The sequence below is a fragment of the Acanthopagrus latus genome, chromosome 19, assembly GCF_904848185.1.
Source record: "Acanthopagrus latus isolate v.2019 chromosome 19, fAcaLat1.1, whole genome shotgun sequence".
Classification (NCBI taxonomy): Eukaryota; Metazoa; Chordata; class Actinopteri; order Spariformes; family Sparidae; genus Acanthopagrus; species Acanthopagrus latus.
In genome coordinates, this window is record NC_051057.1 from 2,706,490 (window position 1) to 2,732,640 (window position 26,151).

The 26,151-nt window shown below is 41.3% G+C and overlaps 1 protein-coding gene across 1 annotated transcript in view; it reads left to right on the forward strand.

Moving 5' to 3' along the window:
• The first annotated feature begins 6,541 nt into the window (after positions 1 to 6,541).
• Positions 6,542 to 26,151, forward strand: part of tgfbr1b (transforming growth factor, beta receptor 1 b) — a 57,570-nt gene continuing 37,960 nt past the window's right edge. Inside the window, exon 1 of the mRNA XM_037079558.1 lies at positions 6,542 to 6,683. Within this exon, the coding sequence (XP_036935453.1) occupies positions 6,620 to 6,683 (64 nt within the window). The 5' untranslated portion in view covers positions 6,542 to 6,619. The remainder of the gene's footprint in view (positions 6,684 to 26,151) is intronic.

Below are 26,151 nucleotides of genomic sequence, written 5' to 3' on the forward strand. Positions count from 1 at the left end.
CTTTTATCCACCTCCATTGCTATGTAAATCCGAGTCGTTGATGTGCCGGTAATTGCGTGCACTGTTGTTCGACCCACAGCTGGGAGTTTTAAAACCAGGAAACAGCTGATCACAGCAGTCAGTCCATGACTTCATCCGCAGACATCACGATGAGCAACTGAAAGGCCGCTGAGATCCGGGAGATGCTAGCGTCTCCTCGGTCTCTATAGCTGTCTTTGTTGTCCCCTTGTTGTTGTAGCGGCAAGCTAATAATGGTCGCTACTTCAATTTAAAAGTCCTCCACTAAGAACGCAGTTCTAAACTTCAATGGGGTGCAATGTAAAGCTCTTATTTTCAAGACAAATTCAACCTGCTTCACCGTTCACACCAAATTCGTGCTTCACACCACATCACGTCACATCACGTCACGTCACGTCACGTCACGTCACGTCACGTCACGTCACGTCACGTCACATCTTTACGCCTACCCCAGTGCTGGCCAAGTGGTAGCTTTTTGGCAGCACATTGTAGCCTTTACCTTGTTGCAAATGTGCCACCTTTTCTATCTAAAAGGGGCAACTGATGGCCTGCTTCAGCCCTCTCTCCTCTGAGGATATTCTCACACAAGTGACGTCTAACCATGCCACCACCTGTTCCCTTGACCTCCCTCCTCCTCTCCTTGACTGATCTTCTGCGTTTGACACAGTCAACCACCAAATCCTCGTCTCCACTCTTGCTGAACTTGGCATTGCTGACTCTGCTCTAACCAGGTTCACATCATACCTGACAAATCGCACCTTTCAGGTCACATGAAATGGCTCATTGTACACACCCTGCTTTCTGGAAACTGGTGTCTCTCAAGGCTCAGTACTAGGGCCACTTCTGTTTTCACTATACACTAGATCACTAGGCTGTGCAATCACATAACATGGATTCTCTTACCAGAGTTATGCAGAGGACACCCGACTATTCCTCTCTATTCCCCCATGCTGCAACATGCATCTCGGAACGTCTCGCAGACAACTCCGCTTGGACAGCTGCGCATCACCTCAAGCTCAGCTGTAGTAAAACTGAACTCCTCTTCATCCTGGAGAACGACTGCCCTCGCATGGACCTGTTAGTCACTGTCGAAGACATCACAGTATCACCTTCATCAACTGCGAGGAACCTGGGCCAAACACTGGTCATTTCCCACCTGGACTACTGTAACTCGCCCTTGGCTGGATTCCATTCTCTGCAACTAAACTGTTGCAGTGTATCCAGAATGCTGCAGCGGGCCTCATTTTCAATTTACCCAAATTCTCCCATGTGACCCCCCTCCTCCGTGACCTCCACTGGCTTCCTGTTGCAGCCCACATCCAATTGAAGATGATAGTGCTGGCCTTCAAAGCTGTCAGTGGACCTGCATCCATCAACCAAAGCCCCAGGGCAAGCACTTTGCTCCACTACATCAGCTGGCCAGCTGGTACTGCCACCACTGAGCGCAAACAAAACTTGCTCAGCGAGAAAAGAATAAAAAAGCATATGCACTTGTGTGTTCTTATCCTTAGCACTTAAATAATAGCCCTTATGCACTTAAGGTATCCATGATAAATAGCAGCTACTATGCTCAGATGAGGGTTTGAAATTTTTTTTCTATTTTTGTTTTTTTACTTTATTGACGGTGATATGTTGTGGTTTCTTTCTTGTGACAAATGTATTTATTGTAAGTCACTTTGGACAAAAGCACCTTCTATAAATGCCCTAAATGTAAGTTGTGATGGCCTCAGGGTTGGTCCAGCGCTCTCCTCTGTTGGCTGTGTATTTCCTTTGTTTCAGGAAGTTGATGGGCGGAGCTTTTGCTTTTTAAATGGACAGATTGATATCCCTGAAATTTAACTGACTTGGTGTGATGCTGTGATAATTTCCACCAGTCATGTCATATGTATATATATGAGTGTGTGTGTGTGTACATATACATATAATATATATAATGTGTGTACGCTTTCTTGAACAATTCAGAAATCTTGAGTCTAGAGGAGATTAGTCCGATATTAATGGGGGAAAAACTAGATTAAATTTAAACATCCAAGACAAAGTTATATTATCCATCCATCCAATGTCTTTAAGCGCTTTATCCGTTTTATGGGGTCACAAGTTTTTTTGCTGGAGCCAATCCCTGCTGTCTCTGGGCAAGGGCAGGGTAGACCCTGGACAAGTCACCAGCCCATCACAGGGAAGTTATATTATTAATTACTTATATCGCCATGCAAAATATTCCACAACTGTTCAAATTCATAGCCTAGTAGAAGAACACTCTACTCTCGCAGTGAGGTGGGTGTTTTATGGCTTTCTTGCAGTGCTTGGAAAGAGCTGGTGTCAGAGCCTTTTGCAGGTCGGGTCTGGGTCTAAAATAAAAGCAGAAATGTGGTATGACTGGCAGAGTTCCATTCACACCACCAGATATCAGGGTGGGGTCCCAGAATAATCCCTGGACATGGCACAGTATGTTCCCTTTTTTCATTTAGTTCAGCACTACACGACAGCCGCCAGTATGTGTGCTTGATTATGTATTTCTGTTTATGTGAGTGTGTAGATTGAGGTGACTAGTTCAACTGGGGACAAAGCTGTGTCCCCAATTTGGAAAACACTGATTTGTGGGTAAGTGGTCAGGGTTAGGGTTAGGGTTGGTTAAGGTGAGGGTTAGGGTTGTCTTCCAGACCCTGGTTAAGCCACATAGAAATTATTGTCAGGGTCCAGGAAATCAATGCAAGTATATGCAAAACCCTAACCCTACAGTTGCATGGAGGTGTTTAAACTATTTCACTCTTTAGCTCCTTGTACACAGCCATTCTGAATGGGGGAACACACAGTCTGTTTAAAGAGGGTGAGACACATGCAGTGAAACATGCTGTTCTGTCGCACGTCCAGAAAGACAACTAGCAGTGGATTTTGGAGAACATACTTGTTTATTTCTGTTGTCATTTTCAGCCCTAATTGTAACATTTAAAGATATATAGATAAACATGTTGGCCCGACCCATCTGACGGTTATACTATCTTTATTCTATGTAGCCTACTGTGTTGCTTCGCTAGTGTCTTTTGCAAAACCAAGTTCAACCACAGCTGGAAAGGCTAGCTTGACTATTAGTCTGTGGTAAATTCAAGTCATTTTCTTTAGTCGGTGACCCAACAGGTAAATCAGATCTCCAGCCTATGGAAACATTTAATTGTTGTTGTTAATGAGACATGAAAGTGAGTTGGATTAGATGTGTATGCTCTGAAATAATGATGCAGGGGTTTACCCACAACTCATTGAAAACAACATTTTGTTACGCTCTATACCGCCGTTGGTTCAGTGTAATAAATCAAAACTGGCATAATTCAAGTCTTCTTACAGCAGTATTGCGAGATCCTTGTGCATTTTCATTACTATTTATTCATATTTATACAACCGAGAGGCATTTATAATTCATAACTCAAACTTTATTTTATCTTTTTTAAGCATTTCCTGGTTTAATAATTAAGTTGCATTCTCTGTGTTTGATGATTTCAACTGACAGAAGACTGTCTACCTTAATAAAGATACTTAATCAAAGATCAACCAAAAACAAAGTCAAAGCGTTTTTATTTTGATTACAATATGCACATTATTCAATACAATTACATGTTTTTTATTTCAATTATTTCAACTGGAAAGTAAACAGCATCAAATTAAACTGTGCACAGAAAGAAAGACAAATAATGATGTTCAGAGTAATTTAAAAGTGGTAAATAAAACCCATTGAAATGTTTGATGTTGTCGATAAAAACACAGAAATAAAACAAATGTAAGCAGATAAAACACTGCATGAGACAGTGGTGCTCTTGATTTTTTTTTTTTTTTCCGACAGTGGTTACAGTGATGATAGATCTCACTTGCACTTGTACTTATAAATCAACATCACATCCTCTGCCTTTGATGTGGGATTTCTCCAGCTCTCATCATTCCCCTGTCATTTCAGTGTATGTATACATTTTTCATTGAATACGTCTGTGCCTCTAGCCTGAGCATATAGTGGTTCAAATATGCTCCTCATGTGAAAGAACAGCTCCAGGCCTGGTTCTGAGCAGTGATAGATCTAAGGAACTTAAAACACATAAGACAAAGAGATACTTGAATGAATAAGCAGCAACATATTATCAAAGAAGACCTGTTGAGGAGTCAATGTTCTCAGTCAGACAAAGGTCAGCTGCGTCTTAATTTAAAGAAAAGTACACGTCTGTTCAGATCCAGGTAGATATGGAAATCCCTATATGGTGCTATCAGATCAGATCGCTGTGAGCCAGTCTAATCTGCAAAGATTTCGAAATACACGAAGTAAGTGAGACAATTTTGTTTTTTCGTTGACAGTGAAGTGAGTGATCTCTCTGATACAGATTGCAAGTCTTGAAAAAGCGGTCTCTGGGGATATGGTGAATATCTTCAAACATTCAAGGCGAGAATGACTTGGTGGTTCGACTGAGCAAAGAACCTAGTTCAATCTAGCTGAACTTTGCTGGCCTGGTGCGGGGCTGCTGCTCAGAACTGCTGCTCAGAGTTGTCCTATTTACTTGTTTTCTTCCTCTGTGACACACCATCACCAAGTGTTGACAAGAAGCCACTTGCAGAGAAGGGTCTAGGTTTGGACTTGAAATGGAACATACTGAAAACAGGCAACAGTAAGTAATAATCAGTATTTTATGTACAGTGCAATAAAATATTACAGATGTGTTTTAATACATTCCCTGTTGGACTGTCTTGCATAGGAAATAATGACTGAATAGTCTGTGAATGCATTCTGGGCAAGATTCCCTACTGACTGCTACACTGTTGTTGACTCACACACTCAGCCAGTTGAGAGTTTCATTAAGTTGAGCTGAGGTTTTAGAGTAATGGAACAGCACTTAAGATGGGAACAGATTCATCTGAATGAGAGTGCCAAAAGGGATGTGAATGAGGACATATTAAAGTGACCAATGAAATGGAGTTTTAGTCACATGCTCCCTCTTCTGTCCTTCCCAGTGATGGTAAACCTTTGACTTTCCTACTGTAGACAGAACCACAGAGTGAGGTGAAATGTATTTACTTAGGGTGTAATTGCCTACCTAGGTGAATTGCCAATCAATGATTTTTTTTTTCTGTAAAACATTTTCTATCTCTGTCCTTCACTTCTTTTTCTTGCAACATCATTCAGTATTCATTGCTACATCATCACTGACCTTTACTTACTTACTGTTGCTTGCTTGTAATTGTGTGATTAAAAATCTGAGCTTTTCCAATGCTCCACACATAGCAAGTCACTGTGGATGAATGTGTCAGCTAAATGCCAAAATTGCAAATGCAAATGAGACAGGTACAGGCAAAAAAACATGAAGTGCATTTGAATAGTGCTAAGAGCAGGTGGTGCTTCTGAATGTGTAAGGTCATGAGGTCATGTGTGTTTTAGGGGGATGGGATGCCAGTGGAATATAATATTTGAGATTCAAAATATAATACTTATTTTGTCTTTTCATCATGTCTTTCATCTAAACTCTGTTTGTTTAACCACCACTACAATTCTCATTCTGTCCATCTTTTTGGTATAGCTGGAATAAATATGCATGAGAGTCTACACCCACCCACCCCTGTGTGTGTGTGTATGTGTGTGTGTGTGTGTGTGTGTGTGTGTGTGTGTGTGGAGGGGGGGTGGTGCAGGGCTCAGTTGGGAATCAAATAATAGGCCATCATCAATCTCTGTCACACTCTTCAGGGACTAGGGAGGGTGTGTGTGTATGTGTGTGTATATGTGCGTACATTAAGGGGGGGGGGGGGCAGGTCAAGTGTGTGTGTGCATGTGTGTAAGGCAGACTTATTGTGCAAGGCATCTGTCTTTGTGTGTGCATGTGTGCATGTCTGAATGTGTGAAAGCCTGACATATGGGTGATGCACACAGCTGTAGCCACAGCATGTCATTGAGGTTATCTTATCTGGGAAGAGTGGCAGCAGTAAGAATATTATCTGTGTTTGCTGATGTTATTTTTGTTATATGTTCCCTCAGACAGGGCCATGGTGACACATTCTTTCTGTCTGTCCAAATCACATGAGTGTCATCTTCCTCTCTGCCTGTTTTTATCTGGCACAAAAGAGTTTTCCCCTCACGCAGAGTCTGTGGACAGTTCTATCTAAATCTTGGCTGCATGAAAGAGCTATAGGATCATCACATACACCTTTAACATTGACTACACTGAAATTTCCTATTGTGTTCAGGCTGATATGCAGTAAATGTCTCACTGAAATAGTTAAAATTATGAAAATTGTATTGCACTGAGTTATTAGCTTTGTTTATAAGGTTGTTTTTCAGTGGATTATACTTGACCCACTAGTAGTTGTTCATCAAAAATATTCTGTCATTATAGAAGTTATATGACTGTAAACTGATAAATGTATAATTTGTCATTATAGCAACAGTGTTTGTTTACGGCAGCGGTGGAGTTGTTCGAGTGGGGCGGGGTGTGGCAGGTCTTTTCACCAATCAACATTGCCTTTCCCCATAGCAAGCGCTGGAGAGGCGGGACTTGCGGATCTATTAGCCAATCCGGGTGTCCCTTTCTTAGCACCAGGAGAAGTTAGCAGTCGGCAGCCAGTCTGGTCCGTAGTCACGATGGATGCAATACCATGCCTTCTGCTCGTCCTCTTGTTCTGGACAAGGATACAAGAAAATACCGGTAAGTGTCCTTAAATTGACTATTTTCCGTTTTCCTCGAAAGTTAAACCCTCGTATCCGGCCAGTTTCGCTTGAAAAGCTCTTTGTTCAAGAAGCCCGAAGAAGCAGAGTGTGCCTAACTAAGATGGCGCAGGGTCGGTGGCCAGCCTTCTGCTGCCTGTCTGAGGAATGTTTATTGTCTGGGAAAAAAGAAGCAGGCAGCTAAAAGTCACGTTGGGCTTGCAAGAGGCAACGTCTATAGCTCAGGATCCAAGCTTGCCTCTCCTCGGCCAGGTTCGGTCACAGCTTTTGGATTCTGCTGTCTTAACAAAGAGCAGTGGAGTGTGTCTGTGGAAACAGTCCTCAGTATCGCAAATACAAAGTTGGCAGCATCACTATGAGGATGTTTGCTTTTAATCGGGCACTGGTTGTTCATTTACCTTGTGCTTTGAGCATGTCCCCTCGCAGTTTTTTTGGGGCACGTAGCGTTAGTTGAACTGCACAAGTTTGTGTTGTCTTGGGGCTGAGTGGTTGTGCTGTGTTTCAGGTGACCGTTATCTTTCGGAACTGTACAGTTTGACTTCATGTTTGAACCTCTCGCACTATTATCTTATCCCAGATGCGATGACAATGGCGTCTTTGCTCAGAAATGTTTTGGGGAGATGTTGGACCCTTTAAGTAAAACGGGCAACTAACTGACATTCATGACTTCTCTGTTGCTTGCTAATATTTTTATAGTTTGTTAAACGAATATTCATCCCGTCTGCCCTGCTGTCTAATTAGTTATTAAGTTAATTAGTTGCATAGAGTATTAACTGATGTTTTAACTTTCCCATTTAGCACCATTAGCTTTCTGACACAGACTTCTTCTCTTCACCTTCGTGGTAGCCTGCTAGCTCTTAGCTACTGCCTATAACAGTGTTATAACTATGACAGAGTTTCGACATTTTTCGTTTTCGTGTTAAGCTATACCTAAACGACGGGTTTGTGTCAGGGAGTGTCATTTTTTTTCATGTGATTAGTTATCATATTGTTTTTTTGTTTTTTTTTCGATCAGCAAACAGCAAAGGAATTTTCACCGTAGACTCGACGGTTAAACAGCCTGCTGTTAAGCGATGAGATACATTTCTTCGGTAGCCTTAACGTTACTTCTTCTTCCTCTCAGTAAAACATTACTAACGCACTCGGCTTCACCGGACTCCTTTCAGACTCGACTTTGAATATCGCTTTGCAGTCATACTTCAGCTCACTGCGTGCTGTTGCAGAGGTGGAGGGCTGCAGTTGAAATGTTTAAAGCAGACCTGTTCGGCGTCTTTCATTCATGCCAAATAAACGGGAATCTGCTGCAGAGTCTTGTGGCATGTGTAATGGAGGGGTTTATGGTCGCCGATAAGCAGCATTGAATTTTCCCACAAGATTTGTGAATTGGATTCGGCATTTATTGCTCCTCATTAGAGAATGGCACCGATACAGCACTCAACGTCGCAGCTACCATTCATGCCCGCCCTCTCTGTGCTGAGATTTTTATTTTTATTTTGCAGCGGAAATGTGTTTTTTCTTTGTTTCCGCGGTCAGCATATTGCAAAAGGGGAAGGCTTCTCTCATCCAAACAGCTGATAGTGTTTGTTTTCCTATTGACTCGCAGTCTCAGGCGTTTCCTTTGTGTGACATTCCTTTGTGTGGAGAGAGAGCCTCACCATGAGTGCAGGAGCATGCTTTTCAAACAGCATACATGAAAATCTCATCAGAACCTAGGCATGCCAAAAGCAGGATTGTGTCCTCAAATACCCTATCACTGCCTTAGATGCGGGCTGGTTATTAAATTGATATGTTGGCTCAACGGACACACTAGAAGGGTGGGAATTCCGTTTTCTTTGTCCAGCAATAGGATTGTCATAGCGTGGGTCCATGGCCTGAGCTGCATCATTTCCATCAGAAAAGCAGCCAATATTATAGATGCAGATGATCTTACCCACAGATAAGAAAAAAAAAATCAGTGCACCCATGTACATTTCAGCTTTTATGCGACTAGAATGAATAACAAGGCTATATGTGATATATAATCTGAAAAGGGTAGATGTGATTTAACCACAAAACACCTCCATTCACACCTTTCCATATCATGTTTTTGTTCAGTGTTCAGGACCACACCCCTGCAGCTCGCACACTCTTGCTTTAGCAACATTCAGATACAGCAGTGTACAACATACAAAAGCATCCGCACATATCTGAGTGCTGGCAGTGCGCTGAATTAGGTGGTGTCACTATTACTCTTCTCCTCCTCGCAGCCCGAGTCATCCTCCTGCCTAATAGGCTCTGTCCTCACGCTCTCCCACCCCCCAGTTCCATTTGTCTGCTCTGAGTCTTGTGCATCGCCCCATGTCCCCTATAGGCATATTAAGTTAACGGGACACATTTAGCTGGAGCAGCAGTAGAGTGCACAGTCAGTCATTGCAAGCAACTGTCAAGGTAGACTCCAAATCAATGGCTTATAGAGAATATAGAGAATCAGTTTTGGATGTTATCTCGGCTTCTTTTGACCCAGAGTTGCTTCTGGTAATGAAATTACTTAAAATCTAGAGAGGTATTTCCTGCAGTTTATCGCACATCGTGGTGAAAAGTATACAGTGTGCTCTAGAATTCCAACTAGCTATCTTGATTTTCGATGTATCTGCACACTTTATAAATAATATAGGTTGTTCAGCAAATGAAATGGTGAAAGATCCCCAACAGTGTTTCCTATGGTTCAAGATGACATCCTCTAATATTTTGTTTTCAGCCATAGAGGAATAGAGAAACCAGAAGGGAGAAAAAAAAATTACATTTAAGAAGAAACTAATCATTTAGTTGTATGCTGCAGCTCTGCTAAGAATTAGGGAAGTTACATTGTTTTGGCAGTTTGAACACAAGAAATTAACAGGAAATGACACAGTGTAAGTGCTGAAACTGCAACAAACTGCTTCATTGGAACACTTCTGTAATGCCAAAGAATGTTTCACAACATTTATTACTCACTGAGATTTCAGTTAATTTGCTTGACTTGAGAGCTTTCTCACTCATGTCCACAACTTGTGCACTCAGTCAGATGTGCTGCCCCTTATTTAGAGTGCTACATGTGCAATCATTCCCCACTGGTGTTGGTAGGTTAAAAAAAAGTCAAATGACAGTCTGGAGTAAATGTGTTGTTGATTTAAAAAAAAAATGTTGCAGCCCTACTATAATAGAAACCAGGATTCTGTGGAATGCAAAATGTACTATCCACATTTCTGATCCTTCTCTGTCATGTTTGGAGGAGTGCCATTGAGTGCCATCAGTTCTGTAATCGTAAACCAGAAATGCCTAATCGGCCATCAAACTTTAATACTGTAAATATTAAACCACCCATAAGTGCTTAACCATAATTTAAGATCACCTGATCTGTAAGAGCCAACCACAAGATCAGCAAAACAATGTAGCTGAAATTGTGTTGGGGAGGAATAATCAGTTTTTGAAAATTAAGTAAAATAATTTAAAATGTCAGAATGTAAACCTGAATCTGCCCCTTCATCCAGGTCTGCAAGTTCTGTTCTTGGCCCAGTTCCATCCTCCATCCAAGTTTCATGGAATTCCATTCTGTAGTTTTTGTGTAATCCTGCTGACAAACCAACCAACAAATGGACATGGTAAAAACCTCCTCCTCCTTGTTGGAGGTAATGATAGACAAGTGAAATAAACCTAAATTGACTCATATAGAGTTTAAATCCTATTGTGAATTCTAAAGATACACCAGATCAATGAACTCCATTCTCAGAAATTAAACAATTTTCAGCTGCACACTTTATTTTTAATTTCTCCATGTCTACTGCCAGTCAAAGCAGGCTGCAACTAGTTTGAGGAATTGAAGCCCTCAATTTAATGTTTCAGTCCGAAACTTTGAATTGATGGAGTAAATTGATTGAAAGCTCCAGGGATCTCATCTAAGCGATCATCCTCTGAAAGTATTTTTCAAATTGATGATGCATATGCAAAGGGTAAAAGGGTTAAAGGGTTCTATAGGCCCAATGTAGTTGAGACCAGAAAAATATATCAGCAAGGAATATTTGTAGCATGGCAATAATCATGGGATCTTTCATCGAAGCCAATGAGGGGGCTCCTCTTCCACTTTTTTTAAGGCTTCACCAGAAGTGTTGTGGTTTATTTACAGTCGATACTTTGCTCTGACTTTCATCTGCATGTCATCTGCAAACACCCCCCCCCCCCTTTTGTGCGGGCCTTTTGTGTCTGTTTCACATTTCTATGAAATGTTTGGGTAGTGCTGTTTTTCTGGGTGCTGTGTGCTGCTGCTGTCACTACTAGCAGCAGTGGAATGGCAGGCATGCGGTTCACCCTGAACGCCCGTTGTACCGGCCCAAGGAACCATGACTAAATTGAGAGGTTGTAGCATTGCCAGTGGCCATCAAATTCAAAGGCACCAATGCGTTAATGAATGGCCCCCCACTCTGTTCCCCTTCATGGGAAGGCCAGGAAATCACAAGCTCTACTGCTTATACTGGGATTCAAACCCTGGGCCGCTGTGGCCAGGACATAGCCTCTGTACATGGGCGCATGGTGGAAGCTAACACATAGACTACAGTGCTCTGCTGCCGTGGTGGAGCTGTAATGCAGCGGACATGTATATGGTGGAATCGCAGGGTTAGAGATACCTCCAGACTCCTAGTTTGCTCCACAGTAAAGTGATGTATTGTTGTTCTTGTGTCAGAGTGAAACTAACACAGAGGTCAGGCAGCAACTGGTGAAGCTCTTCCTTTCCTGACTTGGCTTTGTGTCAGATGGAGGACCGGCATCTTCAACATAAAGCCTCTGACCCAGCCTCCTTTACCAAGCCACAACACATCATATTGATCTATTTTCTTCCTGGAGAGAAATATGGAGCCTCGCACTTAATGTCAATATGTAGATATATGAATCTGTTTCAGTAAAGTGGCTGTATTTTGTAAAGTGCTCAACATCAACAGTTAAGTAGTTGCAGGACTGACCTATGAGACCTCATTGCCTACCACTGCACTTCAGTTTTCAGGTTATTGATGGCTGTCTGCATTAACGGAATGTCTTGGTATGGGATTGAGATCTGACTGATACAGTTAAAGCAGAATAATGGAACCTAAGTTTTAAGGTTGACGGCTCGCTGTGACAGCCATGCAAGGGGTTTAAAGGTGCAGTCTTCTATCCAACATCATTGAATTCAGAGGCCAAATAAAAAAGCAATAAAACAAGCTCAAGTCTAAATACGATGACTTCAGCTGAACTATTGTCTTGTTCTGTTTTCACAACAGCAGGTTTGCCACGTGTGAAGGACGCTTGTTGATAATTATGTAGTCTGTCAAAGCTATCATAGTACCACATGGCAACACCAACAAGTTGCACTTACGTGTGTGTGTGTGATGTTAATAGATGGGAGGTCTAGAGCGAGTGCATATTGTCCCTTATTTAATTGATCATGGATGCTGTTGCGTGAATGGAAGAACTATTAGAAATAATTATATTGAAAGTAGGGACCAAGTGATAGGCCCTTTTCAGGGCCAATATGATCATGAGTAATCACAAAGACTGATCAGTAAAAATCTTGGAGACAAAAACAGTTATGGACTGTGTAAGTCAAATTTACTCATGGTTTGTACTGAGGAACAATTTGTGAAGTAGTATTTATATTTTCTCTGACTTTACACATCACTTTTATTTGATACATTTAGTTTCCAGGCTATTACTCATGGCATAAATCACATGGTGTTGTGGGCAGGACATTGAGTGAGAACCCAGAGTGGATACTACAGACAGACCTAACCCTAACCCTAACATATGCTGCATCAGTAGCAACAAAGTAGCTTTTTGAAAATGATTTTATCAGCAATTGTACACAAAATACACTGACAGTGATGGGGGAAAATGTTGGATATTGGACCTCATAATCAGTCTATCCTTAATTCAAAGTCCAAATAAAGATTAAAGGAAACTTATAAGCCAACTCTAAATGAGCTGAATTCCACAGCTGACCAGTAGGTCTTTTATCAGACACATGCTCAGTGTTTTGTGTTGTCCCACTTTGTTACCACATTATTACTCCAAATGCTCTGATAAGATACTCAGTACAGTGTAATGTCTCACTAATACATTTACAGTTTGTCCATCTCAAGATTGACTTTGAGGTTAAAGCTAAACATGACTTGCTTTTACCAGGTTTCTGCCGGAAATGTTGCTGCTTATCTGAATTCTTCCAATGATCTGGCCCAGGTTGAATCGGTTGTGGAAGTGGTTGTGAGGGAGTCAACTCTTGGACTGCCTTTTACAGCCTAGTAGAATAAACCTTTCACTCTAGTTTGCCTTGTTTTCACCCTCTGTTTTTTGTTTTCTTCTGCCAGAGGAAAACCACAATCTGACAGTGTCAGTGTATAGCAAAGAAAAATAAAGCTTTGCAGCCTTTAGCAGACATGTTGTCACTCTGTATTGTGAACACAGAAAAACACCAAGAAACTACAACTGTTAATAAATTGTCATGTATCTGAAAGGGCCTTTAGCTCCACATCCTACGTTACTTTATGCTGTTTACAAACTTAATTATTAAAGGGTAGGTCAGCTCAGTTTATGTGAATTATTGATGTTAAATACCTTCTGCTTCAAGTGTATAGTGACACTTGCACCAAACTAAACTTGGAGATAGTGTTTTAATGTAGAAAATCAGCCTTTCACGTGTGGCGAATTATGCTGGGTTGTCTGTACACATCCAGATTGGCTACATTCTGTAACATCTCTAACCCAAAGATTCCACTAGATGCATGCTCGCTGCGTTCCAACTCTGGTACAGTTCTGCGCTATCACCTGTCGTCCAGCAATCCCCACCAGCTGCATTTTGAGTCCGGGGTGGCGCAGCACTACTGTGCCGGACTTCTTGTCTATTCTGTGCTAAATTTGGCTTAATTGCTGTGTTGCGTTCTGGCATTTGCCAAAATAGAAGTCTTGTGTATCTGCTCTGCTGCTGTGGCAGAGCCATGATGGAACAGAGGTGGACCGAACATGTATGTGGTGGAACTGAGGGGTTATCTATTTTTTCCAATTAAATTTAAGTGCAATAAAGTGGTGAAGCTATAACGTGTTTTTGTTGGCCAACTCAGTGAACTTTGAAGGGAGCATTGAATCCGAAAAAAAAACAACTTCTCTAAAATATCTACAACTCATTGTCAAGACGTGGTGATGATGCCGAGGTGAGGGGACTGACTGGAGGCAGAACGTAAGAGCTTTACATTGCACCCCATTTGAGTATAGAACTGGGTTCTTAGCAGGGGGCTTTTAATTTGAAAGTAGCGATCATTCTTAGCTTGCCGCTACAATAACAAGTGGACACAACCACACAGCAACAGAGACTTAGGAGACGCTGCATCTCCTGGATCTCAGCCGATGTCCAGTTGCTCATCTTGACGTCCGCAGATGACAGTGCACATCATCGACACCTCCACCAATCTCACGCAATAGCTGACACTATGTCTCAGATATAGATAGCCTCCGAGGCATACCCTCCGAGGAGGCAAATTGATGGACCAGAACAGACCTCTAATTTACCGCTCTCTGTCTAAATCCGCAGACCTAGCCGCAAAAAGGACTGCTGAATTGGCGGCTTGCTGCCCAGCATAAAAAACTGCTATTAACTATGCAAACAAAGGCAGCCATGCAATGTCGGCACAATGTCAAACAGAAGTGCACAAGAAGAAGGTGTAGGTCATAGCATCATCACACTGTAGCCAGCACCTTTCTTCCAAGCAGAGAGACAGCAACTTTTTCAAAACCCATATTCATCTTGTCAAAACACATTCTTGAAGGGCTTGCTTTTCCCATTCTGTGGCAGATTGCGCTATTGAAGTTGTGCTGTTGCGCATGTCATGAGAGAAATTGTCAGTCTCATGTCTTATATAGCATAATGTGACCATATATAGATACATACTTTATTATACATTCCTACTGTCTTGTAATTTCTGCTTGATTCTTCTCTTAAAATGCATCAGATTGATGCTTTTAAATATGAAATATTCAGTATTTTCTTTCTGGGGACCATGCCCCTGAAGCCCCCCCCGAGTGGGGTCGTATCCTTCTCACCTTTTTCGCCCCGACCTGTTTTCATGCATGACATTGGATGTACAATAGAGTTTGTAGGACAGTAAAAATGAAGAAGAAACACTTTATAATCAGAGGAGTTTTTTGGATGTAGAGCTGGTGGTGTAGTATAGCAGCCTGTAATCACCAGGCGTGTTGTGAATGTAGGATGTGGGGGCCAGGCTCCAGAGCAACCAACCAGACAGTCAGCCAGTTGAGTCTGAGCGGTGAGTCAGCTGCTTCAAACGGCTCTCCCCTCACTGGCCTCCATTAATTTCCACCCCCGCCTCTTCCACCATCCCTGTGTTGCTCAGGAGGGTTTCTCTCTATGCATGTCTGAACACGCCTGCTCGGAAGTGACGTAGGCTTTGTCTTAAAGTGCTGTGCTGTTGGGACTGTCCAGCTGAAATGGGAATTGTGGGGAGAATGTCCAGTTGCATCATTTGAATAAACCCAAATTCTCTGAGTGCGTTTTTCAGATGTGTAGCCTATAATTTTGTGGTTTTGGGCAGCAAATTTCACACTAATCGTACTCTGTCCATGTGGACCATACATGGGTGTAGACCAAACCCTCATCTTTGTTGTGCCGAAATGATGAGTTGGACTGTCCTGTCTGCTAGAGTGGATTAGGCTTGCACTGAAGCAGGGCCTCATTGAAACAGTCTTGCTCTTTGTAGCTGGCAGATGAAGAAATTAAGATGAGACATGCAGTGTAGTCTTCTGTGTTAGGGAATATTGAAGACAGGAGGACATTCAGAACATGATGAAGACTTTGTTGAACTGTGAGATGAAGGGCTCTACCTTGAACACTGTCTATTGTAAATGAGTGTGTGTGGGCGCTCACAGTGTCTGGATTAGAGCAGCTGCCAGGGTGCAGGCTGTCTAACCTTTAGATCAAGCTGCTGCATATTTATAAGAGCAGCAGCTTGGACAGATGTACTGCCTGCTCCTCCCCTTCCGTTGTCGGTCTGTATGGCTATCCATACCTTCCTCTTTGTTTTGTTGTAACAAAAGCTGTCTCAGTGTTGCTTCATCTTTTGTTATTAAACCGGCCAGTTGCAGTGCACACACAATGTTTCATTAGGAAGAGTTGCAGTTAATGAAAGCCCAATGTTCTCCAAATGCAACACAGTAAAAACAGCTGTGACCAATGTGCAAAAACCAGTTTCTGTTTTCAGCACAGAATTTTTGCATCAGTGATTACTTGATCTTATTTGAAAATCAATGGGCACACACATCAAGGGAACTGCTTTCTATGTCTATATAATTAGTGGGTACAGGTTTTTTTAACGTGGGTCAACCTACTAAAAATTGGCTATTGACCCATTCCCATTTCCCACAGGAAAGGCTGCGCATCCGTGATATTTAGCTGAAGCATTATGTTTTATGTCACGATTGTGCTGGAACAGTTGTAACAGAAGAGAAAACAACAGTAGACCCATTGTGAAAGAAGCATCTGTAAAAATGACTTGTTTGACGTTCATAATTTGTGCCAAGCGGTCCAGTAACATTTAGAACGTCCAGAAGAGCTGCAGGATTAAATTATTGTATCCCCCTTCAAGCTAGCTGAGCGCTAAACCAGAAGTAAGCCAGCTCGGTCACCGAGCCAGGTATTTTCATAGCGTGGAAGTAGAACATTTTTCAGCTTCAAAACACCAGTGTCCTCCAACACTGTGTCCAGTAATAAAAGTCCTTCATAGAGCACATCCCAAATTCCTTCCTTTTTCACACGCCACCACTGGATGTTGATAATGCGTCATCATTTCGCAAGATGAAATTATCGTGTTTTATGGGGTTTTATGTTTAGTTCAGAGCCAAGCTGAGGCGATTAAAAACCTGTGTCTACTGCAGTTGGTTGACCTGCAGAGTTTACACATTGCTATTCCCCACAAAAGCTGATCGTAGTGAGTTTAAGTAGAACTGCTGTCATATTCTGCCTTTCTGAAACTCTAAGGTTAATGCAGATTGGACTGTTGGTGTGGCATGTTGCTTTACTTTTTCCTCTGAACTCTCTTTCCAAAACTGGCTATTAATCCCTAGTTTGTCCAGTGTCAAGGACAGTGTGTTGTGTCTACTATGGTTGGAGCTGGACCCACAAGCACCAACAATTCAGCAGGGCAGATAGTCAGCTATGTGTTTGTATGGAGGGGAAGGTCTAAGTCTGGGCCGCCCCTTGCCCACCACACACACACACACACACACTTTTAATTCTATGCTTTAATTCTAAGGTCTTGAAATCAATTTGCCCACACACACACACACACACACACACACACACACACACAAAGAAGGCACATCTGGTGTGGACAAAGGGCTGGCCATAATGGAGGTGGATGGGGGTAGGGTATGTTGGGCGGGAGGATCCGTGACCTATGGAAATGACTCCTCTCTTACACGCACACACACACAAATATAAGGAACGGAATGGGGGCAGGGCAACTCTTGGTTAGTAACATGTAGGCTGAGTGTTTTGGCATATTTACCATGTTTTTACCTGTGGTAGTGCATAGCCCGTAGGAAGCATGTATTCCTATAGAGAAGTGGGAAGTTAAGTAGTTTTTTCATGGATGGCCAAATGAGGTTGTGTTTGAAGGCGGGACATCAGGGATATAATTGGCTGTTTTGACTACTATAGTTCACCTTAAAAACTATTTACCTTGCCTTGTTTTGTTTCATTATTTTTGTTCTTTGCTAAATTTATGCATAAGTTTTTGAAATGTACAAAGTTGTATGTAACTATTTACATTTAAATGCAGGCAATGCCTCAGGCTCAGGGCTCCTCAGCTCATACTAACTATACTCTCCAAACATGCTATGTGTCACAAATCTCTCAACTCTCAAAACTCACCATCTCTGTCGCTGTCCGTATCACCGCAGGCGTCCGTCACACAACCTCCCCAGTTCCTCAGCAAATTACAACAAAAGACTCAGATGGAACACACTGTTTTTGAAAAATTAGGTAGAGGTCGTGTTTTTACCTTTTGTTGCAGAATTTTCTTTTATCATACCAATAGAAGAATGAAACGATGGAAACAAACCTGGATTGACAGTGGACCTTTCAGTTGCTGTTAAAGCAGGTCTTTAAATAATTAAAGATAAAATTTGAATTGACTTAGCTCAGTTGGTAGCGTGCACGCCCCATGTGCCGAGGCTCCGCAGCAGACCTGGGTTCGACTCCTGGCCTGGGTCCCTTTGCTGCGTGTCACTCCCCCTCTCTTACCCTGTTTCCTGTCACTGTCTTTGAGCTGGACTATCAATAAAGCCAGAAAGGCCAAACACTTAAGAGAATGAATTGACATAAAAGAATACTTTATAATAAGGGTTTCTAAGGGAACCCTACAGGAGAGCCCAAGTCTTTTTGGAGATGATGGTTACCATGGTGATAAGAGTAGTTAATTCAGCGCAGGCACTGAAATGTAGAGAGGTGTGATGTGTTCATGTGACTGCGCATTCACCAAGGTGTTGCTTTACTTTAGGTGAAGTCAGGGTTTCCCCTACAAGTAATTGACTCTTGCACACCGCCACGAAAAAAATAAAAGCCGCCACACCCCAAAAATTGGTTGTTTTATTAATTTTTTCACGTGAAAACAATGTTAAGTAATACAGCGTTTCCCATACATTGACGAGACTGTGGCGGCACGCGGAGGCTCCTCCACTCGCGCGCACACACACACACACACACGGTGACAGATGGTGGGCAGTGACGAACTGGTAACCTGGAATTTGGGCAGATGCCAGGGGGGCCGCCGGCTCTCGTGGGTCGTTTGGGCCGGTTGACCAATCGGAAAGTGGCCCCAAGATAAAATCTCTCAGCCCACTTTCAATGGTCAATAAAGACATCACACTAACTGTCAACCAGATTTCTTCAATTCCTTTGCACTAATCAGCATTGGCAATCTAATCAACATTTATAAACCACTATGAGTCTCTGTATCACAGTCATGGTTATCCTCTACAGTCTACCTTCACATTTTTTTAGATCAGTCTGCATTGTTTTGTAGCTAAATGTCTTATTTAGATGTTCAAAAACATGCATGGTTAGAAATAAAACAAATCTGCCTGCACTTTTAAATTTTATTATTTGTTTGCAACAGTTAAAATGAAGCAATGCCTTCTGGGAATTTGAAGACTGAATTGAGTAGACTGCGTCTGCGTGCTTGTTGGAAGTTGGAGATTGGAAGTTGACTGAGCTTAAGCTAACAAAAAATGAATCGAGGCATCAAAAGACACAAGGAGGAGTGGAAAAAGAGAAATGTAAGAGAGCACTGTTGGCTGAAGGTGAAAAATGCTGCAAACTGACTGAGTTGTTTTTAAAATCAAATGCAGCTTGAGCTAGCACTAGCGCTAATACTGCAAGGAGTAATGTTAGCGACACAGCTGAGCCAGCACACCAGCGAGAAAGACAGGATAATGAGGAATATGAGCAAGAGGAGGAACAAAACGAGCAAGAGGAGGATGAAGAGGTAGACATGGATAACTGCATGACGGTAAGACATGTTTTTATTATGGAGCGGCTGACTCTGATGATTTATTAATCTGTTTTATGCATGGGGTTGTGCATTGATCTGGTGCAGTTGTTTATAGCATGGGAATTGTCAATTTGGGGCTATCAAAAGTGCGTGCTTTTTATGTGACTCAAAAATTGCACGCCCGACCCATTTTCCAACGGTAGCACAAACTACATTCTGCACCTGAGCCGACCTGCAATAGACTGTCACCGACACCCGTCCCGCACCTGAAGGATAATTAGACGGACGCAGTTTTTAAAAATGAAAGTAAGCCAGCGTGGGGAATGGGAGTTCTGGGAGGGCGCAAGCACGCATCAATGAGCTCATATAAAATATAAACGCTTATCATTTTGAAATGCAGGCATATATTTGTAGAACTGTCGCTAATAATGATTTTTTTTTGCATGTGACGCCTTGAAAATGGCAATGCAAAACCTGACCCACGCTCTCCAGGTGTCCCACCTGATCGGCGTGTCTGACACAGTTCATTATTCCCCGCAAGCACCACAGTCTCCGAAAATACTGTGGGAAACACTGGAAGCAGGTTGTTGTTGGTAGGGGGCATGAAGAGTATTAATGAAAGATGAGGCACTGCACTATTCTCCTCATCATGGTTTTCTCATTACAATTTTCATCCAGTATACTCGGCAAATCACTGACAAACAAAATAATGCATCAGTGAATCACAATAGAGGGCCAATTGTCCCAGAGTCTTTTTGCACGCACCAAGCAAGTGGTCAAGTGTCAGCTTTGTACTATGTGTAAGCAGCTGCAGATGAGAGAGAAGCTCACTGCTTGAAGTCAACAGCGTCATATTCAAGTTTATGTTCTACTCATTAATTTCTTGTACTTTTGACACTGACTAAAACCTTTTTTTGGGGGGGGGGCTGTAAAGGTTCCTCAATGCAGGAAAACACCTGACCCTCACCAGACATATGAATATAGCGGATGAAAGCGTCAACATTTTGTTGAGCAAAGACCTTTGCAACCTTATTTTTAAAAAATATACTGATGGCATTGGTTATAGATGTATTTCTAAACTTCTGAATGTTCTAGTGAGCACCATTTGGGCCATTATCCTGAAGTGGAAAGAACATAATTTCACCACTAACACAACCAGGTGGTCCTTACAACATTTCTGACTGAGGAGTCAAAAGAATAATCAAAAGAGCTGTCCAAGAGCCATGGACCATTCGCAGAAAGATCTATAATTGGCAGGTACAATTGTTAACAGTTGAAAACAATGGGCTGGATGATAAAATGATCTTGATCATTTTCACGATAAAGATGATACATCTTTGACATTTATTTTCTCTCGGGGCCTATACGGGCAATTTTGAGCACAATTTGTGGCAGAATGCAGACAGGCATGTCTGCAGTGTGGAAATATTTTAAATTGGAAAGCAAAAGCAGTCCAATAGAATCATGTAACATATGCAATATGACCATTTTGCAAGGGGGGTGAAAAAAGAGCTGCTTAATACTACAAATTTGGTACTATTAAATATTACAGAGAAGTTAATTGAATTCATTGCTGTGGATAACCAGCTCATCTCTGTGGTAGAAGATCAGGGTTTTCTTTGTCATCTGGAATTTTAGAATTCCACATTTACATTACATTGATTGTACTTTAGAGTTAAAACGTGCCGGTATGCTCACTAGTTTTGTTGGTCTCATACAGCAGAGCATTGAAACAGGCAACCGAGGAGATGCTGAATGCATTTGAAATAGACAAGCAGCGCGTCCACGTCATTTTACATGACAACATAAGGAATATGAAAAAAAGCAGTGGATGGTATGGAGGTACCAAGCGTGAGCACACTTTACTTCTCTCTCTCACACACACTTCAGCTGCTGTACACGAGGGTCTGCTGTCACAGTGCAGCATCACAGACTCACCTGCTAACACAAGGAAGGTGGTACGTCACTGTTGCGATAGCGGAATAAGAAAGGGCCATATGACAGTATATACTTTGTTTCAACAAAATAGAAAAACCTATTAAGGAAGGTACTTTTTTTTTTTCTTAATGCAGCTCTATTATCCAGGAAAATATTAGTTAAGGCAAAGGATTGGATCAGGACTCGGTATTAGGGCTGCAACGATTAGTTGACGTCATCGATTACATCCACAATAAAGATTTGTTGACGTGAAATTTTTGCGTCGAAGCGTAATATTTATTATTATCATCATTTAAAAAAAAAAAAAAAAAAGATTTGAGCCAAAGCAAATCGCTTTAGCACTGAGGACAGAGATGCACGTTTTGTAGCTGTCATTATTTTGAGTTGTTAAAAAAAAAAAGAAAAAAAAAGAAACAGGCTTGGGCACAGAATCTAAACTCTACTCTGTAGTAGCGTAAAAACCCACAAGCAAATCAAACTGAAATGGATTTGCATTTTTTTAAACATATCCATTAGTGTGCAACCAAAAAGCGATTTATTAAAATTCATAGTTTAAAAATGCAACAGATCTCGAACAAGAACAACAAGTGCGGTTGTTGTGAACCCATGCCCCCCCATGTATAATCAGACAAGAGGCCGGCTGGAGACAAGCTCTTGAAGCACATTCATTGGTTGATGATGTGTACAGACGTGAAGGGTGGCCATGATAAATCTATTATCAGGAAATAAGTCAAATTTGCAAATAAGAAGTGTCTGTCTGACAGCAGCAACATCTTGTGTAGGATATTGAATCAGTACCAAACAGTAATGATATAAATTGGATAAAACACTGAATGGTAAACCTCCACTTAATGCAATGATTTATAACATAACATAACATAACATAACATATGAAATTTGTAAGATGTGTAATCAATTAAAAACTGTAATAATTACTATTTAGTTCAACTGATATATGTAAAATCCAGTTTCAAAATATTATGTTTAACTATTATCTTCATTGCTCTGAGAATATGAGGTAAAAACAAAGTCGAAACAGATGCTGCCAAAATAATTGTGACTAATCGAAAAAATAATTGATAGATAATTCGACACCAAAATAATCATTAGTTGCAACCCTACTGGGTATCTGCATTTACTAAATATTAAAGGACTCAGATCGGGGTAAAAAAAAAAAAAAAAGACTGATCGGGACATTCCTATCGACAACCAATATTTGCAGCTGCTTTTGTGTGTGTTTGTGTGTGCAGTGTTACCGACATCTGGTGAGAATTTCATGTCTATAGCCCCATCAGAAATATACTGAAAGGGAAAAAAAATGTTGACACGTTCAATATTTTATTTCCCCACTTTTCATGACTTTTTTTCTTTACAATTGTAAAGCCAATTTCACATAAAAGGAAGTATTTTTTTCCCAAGTACATGTTCTCTTTTTCCCTCTTTCACTGTCACTTTCTGTTTGCTTGTTTGTCTGTCAGTCTGTCTCTCGTTATGTGTAAACAGAGGTGGACAGTGTGTCCCAGGGATAAGAGACATCCATCAAAAATATTTGAGTGTATGTTGTAAACATGATATAATGATTTTTTTCCATGTTCATGAGAGGGAATATGCCTCACTTCTCCTAGGTGAAAAGTTTCTATGTATTTCTGTACTTTGTTTGCTTCTGTTTTATTATAAGATAAATATATTTATAAAAACCTGTCAGTTACTATTATTTGTCCACATCGCAGTTTGCGATTTTTTTCACAGCAGTTTCATCACCAGGGGAGCTGTTCCTCAAAAGGTTTGTCAGGTTCAGAGGCACCCTAGTTGCAGTTGAAATGAGGCTGCGATGTGAGCTGGGTGACAGTTCATTTGGGAATGTTGTTTAATTCAGGATGGGCGTTTGAAATGTCTAAGAGCACTGCATGTGCGGATCTCAGGGAAATCATTCAAACTAAGTGCTCATGCCAAACTTTGGCTCTTTTGTATTTGTAGTGTGAGGAATCAGGACTTTGTTCCAAACTGACACAGAGAAAAGCCGTGGATGGAAGCAAAGTATCTAAGTGGTTGAAAACGTACAGTATTTGCTTCTCTGAAACTATATTACTTTCATCCAGACAGCTTGAAGATACTGTACTGTGATGTGGACCCCTATTGAAATGATGCAAACTCCTTTAATGTCAGCACAGTTTTACTCCCTCACCCCTGATGTGATGTATGAAGCATAACGTTAGCCTCATAGCATAATTGCCTAGGTCATTTTTTGGCCAAATTGTGATATCTGCCTAACTTTGCATCATCCTGCCTTTCTGCCTATGTCCTTGGCCAATCACAGTACTTAGAGTCCAAAAACACTATCTGCCTTAGTCATCTCTTTGACTTAGGCAGTTTAGATGATACAACAAAAATGGCCGAAAGCATGAGAAAGAGGGCTCGGCTGTCCACAAGTGAAGCATTAGCTCTTGGATGAGAGGTGAAACGTCTTTAGGACACTGAAACAAGTCTAGTTGCCTACAATATAGCACTTAGAATTCCATATTACTGATCAGATTTTTAAAAATGTTGATTCTTCTTTTGACTCAACTCATGGCATGTCTTATTACCGCTCTCGTCTATTAAACTCCAAATCTCCAGTTTGTAGCACAGACTGTGTGTTTTGTAGTCCCTAAGCCAAATCGAGAAGACATCGTCACCACACCATCACCAAGTGTTTGCGCTGAAAATAAATCACTGTGACCGTCAGCCCTCCGGACTGAGACTTCCGTGACCTTTCTCCCGGAAATCAGCCTCGGTCCCTGCGAGTGAGGGAGTCGGACAACTTCCCGTTTTAAAAAACGTAACTTTGTCACAAGTTTCCTTCAAACAAGAAGGAAAAGTCTAACATTTCGGTCGTAAATAATTTAATCATGTTGAGATAGAATAGTATAGCAGTGATAATTGTGTACTAAGCCCATAAGCAACCTTTTGACCTTTTTGTTCCATTTGTATTTCTCATTTTAATACATTGCAACATACATCAAAGGTTTTTTTATTGTGCAGTTTCCAGAGAATCAGATCAGGGCATTGTCCACATTTACTTGTTCACGCATGCAGCACACATTTTACCTCTTCTCTCGAGTTGTGTAGCTCACATAGTTTTCTGTGGCTCTGACTCAATCTAACTTCAGCACAAATAATAAAAACACCAACAATTGCTGTGTGATTAAGTGAATAAGCTTGGATGAATGGGGCTTGGGGAGTTGGCCCTCAGTTTTCCTCTGCGGCACCCTATCCTCTTCTCGTCTCTGCTGCATAGAGCCTGAGTGCTGGTAATTCAGTTATTGCCATGGACATTTCAAGGCTGTGAGCATGTGTTTGCCCAGGTATGTGTAACGTTATGGTTTTTGCGTAGGGGTTGTGGAATTGAATCGCTATTGATTTGTGTAATATGAAGCCATTGTCTTTTGGGTTCCCCTCCACCTTCTGCCCTCTGCTGTAAGCTGATGTATTAGATTAAACTTTATCCTCTTTTCATTTGTGTTTCTCCTGGGATTCCTCCATGCTGCACTATAGCCACATTATGCCTGGGCGAGGCAATCTGCCTTTCTTTCCCTCACTTTTTATCTCCCGACATCTTTCGAAATCCTAATCAGATTGTTCAGAATGGCATCATATTTAGAGGAATTATAGATGTTCAGTGACTCCACACTACATGCCCACAAGTTCCTGTACACACCGTTTGTATGTGGATACGTGCTAACTCTAGCCCCATTCACACCGTCTTTTCAGGGTGGAAATATTTCACCATTGCTCCACCTCACCGCTTGAATGAAAGTCACAGAGGCGGAATGGAGGGACAGTTTTGTTCCGCCTCTTTACTGTTAAATCAAGGCAAGACTCCATTCATACCTTGTATTAACATATTCGTTATCTGGAACCTTCCAGGGGCAGCATAAACTCCTGTTTATTCACCTGTACTTGAACATACACACCGATCCCATCCCATCAGAGGTGGAATTTATATTACTTTCATCATCAGTTAATCTGCAGATGAATTACTTGTATCATCAAGCAATTGTTTGGCCTGAAAAATTTTGGAAGATAGTAAAAATGTTCATTACAATTTCTCAGAGGTCAATGGGACATAACTCTGCTCATTAAGACTGCTCATGTAGGCTGTCTGCGTAGGGGTGGTTGGACTGTAATTGGTCTTGGATAGACTGTGTATATATATATTTTGTTTAAACATTTTACATATGTCTACAGTTTTGTTTTTGCTTCAACAGCATAGAGAGTGCTGAACGTTTAGGGACACTTCTGTGCTTTGTGTTTGGCTCTTAAGGGTACTGTTGGCAGTACGTGGGTAGCCTTTACTACAAGAAATGATCCTTACACTGTTACACTTTACAGATATGAACCAGCCACATGAGTATTTTTCCCCAAAATAATTGCCACGATTTTCAAGATCAGCTTAAATGGATTCTCAGCCTGCCTTTGCAAGAATGGTGTTCCAGCCCATTTGTAACCCTCCTCACAGAATTAAATGCTATATTTAATATCAAATCACCACACCTGACCCATATACACTGTGATTATCTGTCATCTCTCTTTGCACTGAGAGCTTCATCAGAAATGTGAGAAATGTAAAAATAGCAAGCATATCACGATGTAACTTAATGTTCTTCTCATTGTTCTTGGTGAATGTACACTTAAATGCTTAACAAATGGCAGTGAGATGGGACAGGTGTGAATGTATGTTGGCAGATTTTTACAGGCCCTTTTGAGTTAATTAGGAATAGAAGAGTCATGATTTTGATTCAAAGTTTGAAACAAACTGAATTTCAATCTGGTTTTTTTTTTGTATTTTTTTTGGCCAAACTCTTCAAATCTTTATTTTTGCTTAATATTAATTGAACTTGACTCACCCCAACTAGCAAGAAGCCATCAGCATAAAATCAGCTATTGTTGTAAAATTCCTGTATCTTTCCAAAGATAACTTTTAAA